Here is an 11188-nt window from a genome sequence, read left to right as displayed (position 1 = left end):
CAAAACTATTTGCACTTATGGGACTTAGAATGTATCTAACAGGGGAAAATGGAAAAATTAATAGCATAATCAATAGGTAATCTATATGTTAGAGGCTGCTAAGTCCTATAAAAATATAGCAGTTTGAGTATGGTATATTGGTTGGAGTTATAATTGTCAATCAGAAAATCTGAGTAAGCCTTATTAGAATGATTACTTTTAAATAAAGACTTGAAGGAGATAAGGGATTTATTCACGTGGATAGCTAAGGAAGAGAATTGTAACCAATCCAAAATTAATTTGAAGAATAAGGGAACAGTTTGGGTATCATTTAGTAAGCAAGGAGGATTTTGGTAGGGAATGAAATCAGTGATGTACTGAGGGTATAGATTCATTCTATAGATCACTGTAATAACATCAACTTTGTGAATGAAATGTTAAACTAATGGATATTTTTAAGTGGAGGAATAACATGATCTCAGTTTTAAAGCAAAATCACTTTAGCTGTTGTGTTAAGATGTGTCTAAAAAGATAGTGGTGATGAGGCTGTGCTTGTAGGGAAAGATGGGTATCCCAGGCTTCCTTGTGACTTTTTTAGGTTGAGACAAGTGATTTGGATTTAGAGAAGTGGTTTGGGGAAACATAGTCTGTTAAATCAATGCTTAGGTATATTTCCCTTGACAACTCTTAATAGACCTAAGTCGTCTTAGTAATAGTTGTTAAGTAAATTATTAAAATTTTTTAATGTTTGATAATATGTCACGACCAGTAATATAAGACAGAACCCATTAAAATGGTACAAATAGTGAAGAGTGTTCAGGCACAAGAGTTATAGTTTGGGGGAAATCAAGATAGTCTTCTTGAAGGAGGGGACGTAAAAAATAAGCAGCATTTTTCCTGTGGAATTTTGAATGGAGGAAAAAAAATATGTGGAAAAGGCAATGAGTTTAAAATACATGTAACAGTTGAAGGCTATAATATAGACCTATTAGAGTCTAAGATAATGATGGTTATTGGAGGATATAGCGCAAGGGAGTAGTGTAGTCTATGTTATCCCTCAGAAAGATTAATCTGATAGTGCTGTGGTATATGAATAGGAAGAATGAAGAACTAAGATGAGATCAACTGATATGAAAAATTGAGTCCTGAGTCAGAATAGTCTTTGTAAGGATGTAAGGGGTAAGACAGGCAGGAGTTACCATGCAGGTCAAATCTGAATGGTCCTAGTTACTAAAAAAGGTAAACTAGGCAAGAAGAGTTTTTCCTTTTTTTAGTTTTTGTTGTGAATTATGTGATAGTTTACATGGGAGAACATTAGATTTACATTCATCTTATCATATTTCGTTTCATTGCCATGATTACAATCCCCACCATGTATCATCAAACCACCAAAGGGTACACCCCGCAGGCCTGCCCCATGGTCGTCAGCACACAGCCCCTTGCCATCCCTGGTCTAGAGTCCCCAGCGGCTGCATCTCTCCATGTCATCATCTCTGCCTCCATCTCTGGCATCACTGCTTCTCTGGGTAGGGTCCCACACTCTGCTCTTCTCCCTTGATGGTCCCAGGGACCTCCACTCTTGGACTGCAAAGTCAACCACTCCCCTCCTTTTGTTACAAAATGTCTTCCTTTACATTGCAACACTCACAGTCAGCCCTGATAGCAATTATTCACTATTGTACCACAAGAGTTTTATCCCCATCTCCTTTCATCAGCCATGTCCAGACAGATTGGAAACCACTCAGTGGAGATTTCTACCTTCCCCCAGTACCCTCTGGAACTAGGCTACCTCTCGAAAGCTTGTAAGCCAGTCACTTCTTGCCTTTGTAGCCCCACCCCCCTTTTTGGGTAGCCAATATCTAAGTTGCCCATCCCTGTATACCCTGTGTACCGAGGGGTGGGGGGTGGGAATGATCTTTGCTGTAAATGTCTGTTCCCTCTTTTGAACTACTACATCCATAGGTATAGGTCAAGTTCATCAAATTGTTTCAGATTGCTCTTTTTTTCCTCTTCTTTCTTTTGCTAGTTAAGTTCTGATTATCCAGCCATTGAAGCCAGGTTAAGTGGGTACTATCTACAAGTGTGGGTGTTCTTGTTCATCTCCACTCACTTCTTATCAACTGGATGCTTCACTCTCCATTCTAGACCTCTGTGGTCTTGTTACTGCCTCTGGGCCCAAGAGTTCCTGGGTCTTGCCATACTTCTGGCTAGCCAGGTCTCAACCTCGGTTCACAGGAGTCTACTGAGTCTATGGTTGGACTTAGCTCACAACTTCATTGCTGTTTTTCCCCACTTCCCCTTGTCGGTGACTGACATGGTCACCAGTCAGAGTGCATTTTTGCTCGTGTATTCCCCTTGTGTCTTAGTCTTGGAAGGGGGTTTTCCACCACTTGCCTTGATGGCTCCTTGGCGAACAAGGCAAGAAGAGTCTTGATGAGTAAAATAAGCTCTAGAAAAGTTGAATTTTAAGTGCTTTCAGAATCAGGTAAGAAGAAGCCTAGTAGTAGTCATAGATGTGAGCATTAGCTTCTATTAGGTTTACTTCTGATGTAGTGTGAAATGATCTGGCAGTCATACCAAAAACCTTGGGAATAACCAATATGAAAAAAAGTCAAGCTCAATTTTTTTTTTGTCTAATTTATAATGAATGGTTACTATGTTGAGAGAATTCAGCATAGATTTACTTTTTGTAAAAGAATGGTCATTGTTTTTTGGTAAATACTTCACAGTGGAATCTTAGATTTAACAGTAAAAAATGAATACAGAGTATGTTTCATTAAAGTATGTTTTCAAATATTTTAGTAACAATTTAAAAACTATTAACCAATAGTTCAAGGTGTGTAGATGTAACATGTTTAAGAAATGTGCTATTCTCAGAACGCCAAAGTTCAATAAGTACCAGATTCCTAGTTAAGCCATTTTTTGCTCTCAACAACATCATTGAATCTCAATATTCAGTGTTTGGGTATTATGACCATAGCTATTTAAATAATACATATACATATATTGAAACAACTAAAGGAACTGTAAAAGCAAGCTGTTGTGTGGGTTACTTAGCCTTAATTCATGTTCTTCCCTAATTTCTAAGCATTCTGTAATATTTTGCTTTGCATTTATAATCAAAGGAAAAAATAAATAAATAAAAGGACTTCAGACTACCTACCTTCTCTGAATTCAGACTTCTACCTTCCTAGTGTCGTATTGTGGGTTAATGCACTGGACTGCAAGGTCGGTTTGAACTGCAAGGTCAGCAGTTCAAGCTCAGCAGCCACTCCTAGAAAACCCTATACAGGGTTGCTTTGAGTTGTAACTGACTCGATGGCCTTAACAACAACAACAAAGTTAGGACATTTGAAATTAGTTTATTTGAAATTAGTTGATTACATTTGACATTGGCATTTGGATGAGCTTTTTCCTCCTTGGGTCCTATCAGAAATTGACAACCTACAACAGGGGCTGTTAGTAATCCTTCATCTTTCTTGCTTCTGTTTTCCTTCACTTCAACTGACATACAGCTGTGAGAATCAGTACCAACCGTTATCTCAAAGAATCTTTGATTTGTCTTTAAGCATTAGTGATATGTGGTGGGGGGAAGAGAAGGATTGGTAAGAGCAAGACATCCTACTTATCTTTATTTCCTCCTCAAACTCTGCATGAAGGATACTTAGTATTTCGATTAATCCAAAGTGCTTCAGTACATCCTTTTTTTTTGTTTTTAGCAAAGCTTTGTGTGGCTGTCTTATGCTTCAAGCAATGAATGTATTTGTATTTTCAGGGAAATTTTGGTGAAGTGTACAAGGGCATATTAAAGGATAAAACTGCTGTTGCTGTTAAAACGTGTAAAGAAGATCTTCCTCAGGAATTGAAAATAAAGTTTCTACAAGAAGCAAAGTGAGTTCTCTTATAACATAAGTATTTATAAGTGAATCATCAAAATGTAAATTTGAAGACATCTTAAGTTGTGACTTGCTAAATTAGTAAGAAAGTAAGTCTTTTCAAAATGCCCATAAATCAATAGTTTCACAACGTGAATACAATGTCTGTGTTTTTGAGGTAGACTGAAGATCAACTAGGCAATCCTTGTCAAAGAATCTAGTGCTAACAAGTAGTAAATGAGGATTCTCAGGGATTTTTAAAAATACTACAATATTTTTTGCTTAGCTCACAAATACAAATATAAATGTTATTGCTTTTATAATAGAAATAATACTGTATTAATTACATAGGATATAGTTTATAAAAGTGTCTTCAAAAGGTTCATGGAAAATAGAATTGAAAGATAATAGAATTTTTCCACAGATGTTTTGAAGCCTGTCATACATAAATATAGGTATATTTATGTATGTAAATCTGCCTTACCCTCTTTGGAGTCCTGGTGTGGTGCTTTGGGTTGATGTGCTGGACTGCAAAGTCGTTTGAACTGTAGGATCAGTGATTCAAGATCACCATCCGCTTCTTGGAAACCCTATAGAGGGTCACTATGGATTGGAACCAATTCGATGGCACTTAACAACAACAACCCTCTTTAGATCTATCTTATGACTTGATTCTCTTTTTTCTTATGGCTGTTATCTGTCCTTTTTGAGAACCTCAAATATCTTCTTCAACTCAGTATTTTAGTATTTATTCAAAAATTTATGTATTGTGTCTTTTCTAACTTATTTTCTTAGATGATTCTATTCCCTTTTATATATTATTAGGTAAAGTTAATATTCCACCTGGCTTATTCCTGTATTGCATATAGTAAAACCCAAATGTATACAATAAAACTCAAAATAAATGAAAAGACACTGTGGACAGAGTAGCAGGATAAATATATGGATAGAAGGTGGGTGAATGGATGTATAGACAGATGGTCAGATGGATAAGAGACATGGAGGATACGTAGATCCAAAGTACATGGTATAAAGCGGGAAGGGAAAGAAGTATGTGCTTCTACTTATATATTTGTGTGTTTCCATCACGGCTTAGTATATAAAATGAAGTTTCTGTAAAATGTAGGGGGAGAAGGCAATGAGAGAACTAAGACATAGTGCATAGAGTATTTTCATTTGCGTTTTTTTCCAATCATTGATGGCAATATATTAAACTAGTCGGATGCATTTTTAAAATATCATTTACGGAATAATGTTGTTATCCTTTTTCTTTCATGTATATTCTTGGCAATTCAGAAAAATATTTTCATCAGAAATAAAAGGCATGCTATCAGGAATTGAAATTTCACAGCCTCCTCATTTTATTCTTAAGATACAAGACTATATCTAACATTTAAAAAAATATTTAAATAATTCTCTTGCTTTCAAATTTGTTACTGTTTTACTGCAATAGAAGAGTTTAATTTGCTCTGTTAAAATGAGATTTCATAGTTTCATGTTAAAAATGTAAATTATATCATTGCAGATTTCCCAAGTGTCCTGTAGTAGAGTGTAGAGCTATATTTGACAGAGCTTCAAAAAGGACACAGAAAAATGAAATGAAAAGATAATGGAATTTTCCTACAAACTTTTGAAGCCTCCTCATATTTAGATATCTAATGTTGTCTGAGTGAGTCTGTGCTACTTTGTGGAATTTCTTGAAAGTTATACATACTAAAACTTTTCCTAAAATTTTTAGTGAAACTCTAAACAAATATAGTTTGTTCTATTCTCTGAGGAAAGAAAACTGCAGTTTTCTATTATGAGTGATTAATAGTATAGTAAGTCATACATTTTGGTAACCGAAATCATCAGGGTAGACAGGTCTCTGAGGCCTTCTGATTTATTTCTTAGTATGTATGTTTGTGTGTGTGTATGTGTGTGTGTGTATGTGTGTGTGTCTGTGTGTGTATTTTGCTGGCTTTTTAGTCTGTCCTACATTTAGGACCTTAAAGCTTCCTGTAATAAACCTTTGTCTTTCTCCAAACTGAGTCTCGTCTGCTTTGGTTTAAGCTTCTTTTAAATCTACTAAGTAATTTTTAGGAGTCTTTGTGGATTGCTAACTACAAGATCAGCAGTTCAAACCCACTGGCTGCTCCTTCGAAACCCTTGACAGGGTTGATATGAGTTGAAACTGACTCGATGGCATGTAACAATAACTACAACAAATAATTTTTAACCTTTTTCTATCTTCCTCACAACTTTTTGAGCTTTTACATTTTGAAATTTGATCATGATTATCAGGAAAGCATTTAATTTAAAAAATATATAATGAAGTGGTTACCCTGTAATATTTTCTAGTATGAAATGAATTCTTATTTTTATGTTTCTAAAATCAAGTGTGTACATTAAAGAAAAGAAAAGATAAACCATCAAAGCAGCTGACAGTTTTTGGTCCACCGAATATCTTTCAGGGAATTCTAAACATTTTGGACTAAATAGATCATTCCTTTATGTTGTTAAGTGCCACCAAGTCGATTTCTACTCATCATGACTCTGTATAGGGTTTCCTAGGAGCAGCTGGTGGGTTTGAACTGCTGTCCAGTGGTGATCCTACAGTGCCACATCAGAAGTCCATTACTTCCTATATAGTGTGTAACAAAGAATGTGAGATTGGTGCAGGACTGGGCAGTGGTTCTTTATGTTGTGCTTCAGGTTACTATGAGTTGGTACTGACTTGATGGCAGTTAACAGCAACAGCAACAATGGTTGTTAGTCGTTAGAATTAGATCATTATTTTAAAATGAATATTTAATTGAATTAAGAAAAATGGACTCATTTCCCTCTATTATTTTGCCAATATTTATTTATTCGTATGTGTTTGCATATATCCCAATGATCATACATTGGGGTCATTTTGAGCCTTTAAAAATTGATCTGTAATGATTTCAGTACATTCTATTTGTTCGCATTGCTGTTGTGAAGTGCCATTGAGTCAGTTCCGACTCATAGGGACCCTGCATAGTGTTTCCAAGGAGCGAATGGTGAGTTTGAATTGCTGACCTTGCAGTTTAAATGAACCTTATTGTCAAGTGCTTATCCTACACCTCCACACTTGGACTCATTGTACACGTTGTATGATAAAAAGTTAGTTATTTAACTATTTATTATTCATATAAAAACTATTCTTATACCTTTTTCCTCTCTTATCCAGAATTCTCAAGCAATATGATCATCCCAATATTGTTAAACTTATAGGAGTTTGCACACAAAGACAGCCTATCTACATCATTATGGAACTAATTCCAGGTAATGTGATTTGAAAGGTTTGCATGTGTTTATGTTTGATGACAGTTTATATGCCATAACTTACTACTTTTACGTGTTTGGTCTCTGTTTTTCCCTTGTAAAGTTTATAAGGATTTTGTTTAACATTTTCTTGATGGCAAAATACCATGTTTTTAAATAGGTTTTAGTATTTTGATGTTTTTCTAAAAAGTGTCAGCTAACACTTTTTTAAGAGACAGATTTATTATTTTAGTGTCATTACACATGGACTTTAGTTATTTATAATGCTTATTTGAGAAAAGGTCTTTAGAAAACTAGTATACTTAGTTGTTACTGTATAACAATGATTATTGATGCTGTTGTTAAGTACTGCTGAGTCTGTTCTGACTCATCTGACAACCCTGTTTAGGGTTTCCAAGGAGCAGCTGGTGGGTTTTAACTGCCAAACTCAGGGTTAGCAGTCCAGTGCTTACCCTACAAGGTCACAACAGGACTCCATAACAACAATTATAGTAATGTTTTGTATTTATTTCTTTTTATATCATTGTTAAAGTAGATCTCCAAATAGCCTCTTGTTTCATGGTTGTACATAATAAATCCATGTTACTTAAAGTCACTTATGAGCTATAAACTTCCAATATCTCTGGAAAAAGAAAGACAGTCTGCCTAAGAATTTGTACTGGCATTTCTTTCTTTTGACTTTAAGCACTTGTGGGTTTTTGGTTAACAACTTTTCTTCATAGACAAGTACAGCCTCTAACTGATACATTGTGTTTTTAATTTTTTTCATTGTGTATCTGCTTCTTTTTGAAAATACAATCATAGAGGTAAATTTTTGATTTTTGTAAGGGTTACTGAATGTAGTATTTAATAACTGAAAGTATTTGCTTTACCTTAAGTAATTTAAAATCATTTAATTAAAATATATTAATTGAGCATAATATTGTAGGCTTCTCATTAAATACAGCTCACATAGTTCTCCCACTATTTAAAGATTACTTGCTGTTGTTTTTAAATGCTGTTGAGTGGTTCCGACTCATAGCCACCCTATATAGGATTTCCAGTGAGCAGCTGGGGGGGTTTGAACAGCTGACTTTGCAGCTCAAACTGACCTTGCACATTATCCTGTAGCACCACACCAGGACTCCATTTATGGATTACTCATCCCATTTTATCATATTGGTTTGCTTGTTTGGGAGTACTTCTTAATATTATCATATAACTGAAGGATTCCTAGGTCATTAGCCTCTTCATCCTCATTAAGATGGCGCTGTCACATGCAGTGTATGTTTGCATGGTGTGCCATATACTTACAGTATCTATCTGAAAGCACAATAGTTATGAAAAGATGAAAGAATATTGTCCAAAAATTTTTAAAAAATTTAACTAATTGTAATGAAAATGTGATGCAGAAATATATATATTAATTGTAATATATATTAATAGTAAATTATATTATAATAATGTAAATATATTTTAATAGTAATAAAAGTATAAATTACCTTATATGGAAGCTTTTGGAAAGATTCCACTAGCCAAGCTATTCTTGTTGTTGACAGTTACTGTCTGAGATTACTGTTGTGTTTTTGCAGTATGTCAACTTCAGTATCTCAACTTCTAAGATTTCCTGCATTCCTTTTCTCATGGCCCCCTACATTTTCAAAGCCAACCAAGTATTCTGGCTTTCTCTGATTGCTCTTCTGTTAGGAAAGTATATGCTTTCCTTTTAAGCACGTGTGTGATTAGATCAGGAGCACCTGGATTATCTCTAACTCAACTGAGACATCTAATCATATTTGCAGTTCTAGGGGATTACAGTGGGCACCTTTGGGAGGCTGTCTTGGTGTTCTGCTCATCACAGTTGTTGTTGTTGTTAAGTGCCATTGAGTCGGTTCTGACCCATAGCAACCCTGCATAGGGTTTCCAAGGAGTGGCTGGGGAGTTTGAACCGTTGACCTTGCGATTCAAACCGACATTGCAGTCCAGTGCATTAACCCACAGCTCATCACAGTAGGTACTGTTAAATTTTCTTAAAGGTTAGTTGCAATGTACCTTCTAAAACCACATCAACTTTCCATACTATATTAAGTCCATTGGTCTGTCTTGTACTTTTAATGTACTTTTTATCCATGCATAATTTTGTAGCTTTCTGCCATGACCATTTGAAAAGTATTAGGTCACCAGGTTATGCAAATCTTGCAAATGGTTTTTCACTGTATAGTATCAAAAGATCACATTCATTAATATAGCCACTGATCTCATCAGAAGAGCATTGATGGAGAAGTTATTATGCTCATGGTGGCAAATTCATGTTTTCTAAAATTTGAATTTGAATTTCAAAACTTGGGTTTTATCACTGACAACAAAAGCTGTCAGTTTTCCTTGAAGTATCAGACTCACTTGATTCATTTTTAAGAAAACATCTGTCAGACATGTAATTAAGTAACCATAGTTTATCATTCCTTCTCTTTTTCAGACAGCTTTGTTAGGTATGATTGGCATACAATAAACTAGACATCTATAAATTATATAATTGTTTAATGAATCATGACATGTATCTGTGTGTGGAGCCATCCCCATAGTCAAGGTAATGAACGCATCTCTGCGTTCCATATGCTCCTTTGTAATTCCTTCCTCTCAGCCCTCTGTGTCCCTGTCCCAATCTGCTTTCTCTCACTACACACGTATATTATTTTTCATTTCCTAGAATCTTATATAAATTGTATTTTATAGTATATATTCATATTTTGTTTTGCTCTGGTTTATTTAAATAAACATAATTATTTGAGATTTGTCCATGTTGTCCATGTCAATAGTTCATTCCTTATTACTGCTGAGTCAAATTTTATTGTATGAATAGACCACAATTTATCTGTTCACCTGTTGATGGACTTTTGGGTTGTTTACACTTTGGGACTATTATACATAAAGCTACTATGCCCATTCAGGAGTCCTGGTGCCGTGCTGTAGAATAATGCACTGGGCTACAAGGTCATTTGAACCATAAGGTTGGCAATTCAAACTCACCAGCAGCTCCCTGGCAACCCTTTATAGGGTCGCTATGAGTTGGAATTGACTTGACGGCACATAGCAACAATAATAGTGCCCATTCATGTACAAGTCTATGTATGAACGTGTTCTTTCATTTCAGGGGAAAATACCTAAGAATACAATAGATGAATCACAGCGTATATGTATGCTAACATTTTAAGAGGCTGCCAAACTGCTTTCCAAATTATGTTGTTGTTATAGTTCTTAATGTTAACTGCCATTGAGTCAGTTCTGACTCAGAGTGACCCTGTTTAGGTTTCCCGAGGAGCGGCTTATTTGAATTTGAACTTGCAACTTTGTAGTTCAGACAAACCTTGCAATCTAGTGCATTATCTTGCATCGCTACATCAGAACTCCAAAATGATAATAGTAATTTAATTTCCACCAGCATTCTGAGAGCTCCAGTACTTACACATTCTTGGCAGTACTTGATCTGGTTAATCTGTAGCTGTTTTAATACTTGTGTAAGTAATATCCTGTTGTAGTTTCAATTTGCCTTTCCTTGCTGGCAAAATGTTGGACATCTTTTCATTTGGTTATTTGCCATTTGTGTAACTTCTTTTGTAAAATGTGTTTAAATCATCTGCCTGTTTATACATTGGGTTGTTTGTTTGCTTATAATTGAGTTTTGAGAATCCTCTACGTATTCTGGATACAAGTACTGTATTAAATACATGATTTGGAACTATCTCATTCCTTTAGGAGTATCTTTTGAAGAGAAGTTTTAAGTCTTGATTAAGTTTATCAAATTTTTCTTTTACGGTTCATGCTTTTGGTGGTGATCTAAGAAATCTTTGTCTAGCCTAATGTCACAGATGTTTCCTCCTAAAATTTTCATCATGTTAGGATTTTAAATTTATCATCTATTGAGGGTCAAGTTTTATATATATTTTAAGTCATGGCTAGAATAGCCAGGTATTTTAGTATCAGTTATTTAAATTACTGTCCTTTTTTCATAATTTTCTTTTTTATGGTATTACTTTTTCATTTATGTATATATGTTGTTGTTAAGTGCT

At 34.9% G+C, this 11188-nt stretch overlaps 1 protein-coding gene across 1 annotated transcript in view; it reads left to right on the top strand.

Moving 5' to 3' along the window:
- LOC102835261 (tyrosine-protein kinase Fer-like) overlaps positions 1 to 11188 on the top strand; it is a 579105-nt gene that overhangs the window by 371392 nt on the left and 196525 nt on the right. Inside the window, exons 15-16 of the mRNA XM_006872259.1 lie at positions 3755 to 3870; positions 7048 to 7142. Coding sequence (XP_006872321.1) covers positions 3755 to 3870; positions 7048 to 7142 — 211 coding nt within the window. The remainder of the gene's footprint in view (positions 1 to 3754; positions 3871 to 7047; positions 7143 to 11188) is intronic.

This window comes from Chrysochloris asiatica, unplaced genomic scaffold (assembly GCF_000296735.1).
Source record: "Chrysochloris asiatica unplaced genomic scaffold, ChrAsi1.0 scaffold00189, whole genome shotgun sequence".
Taxonomy (NCBI): Eukaryota; Metazoa; Chordata; class Mammalia; order Afrosoricida; family Chrysochloridae; genus Chrysochloris; species Chrysochloris asiatica.
Note: the sequence above shows the minus strand (reverse complement) of the source record. Positions and strands in the feature narration are given on the sequence as shown.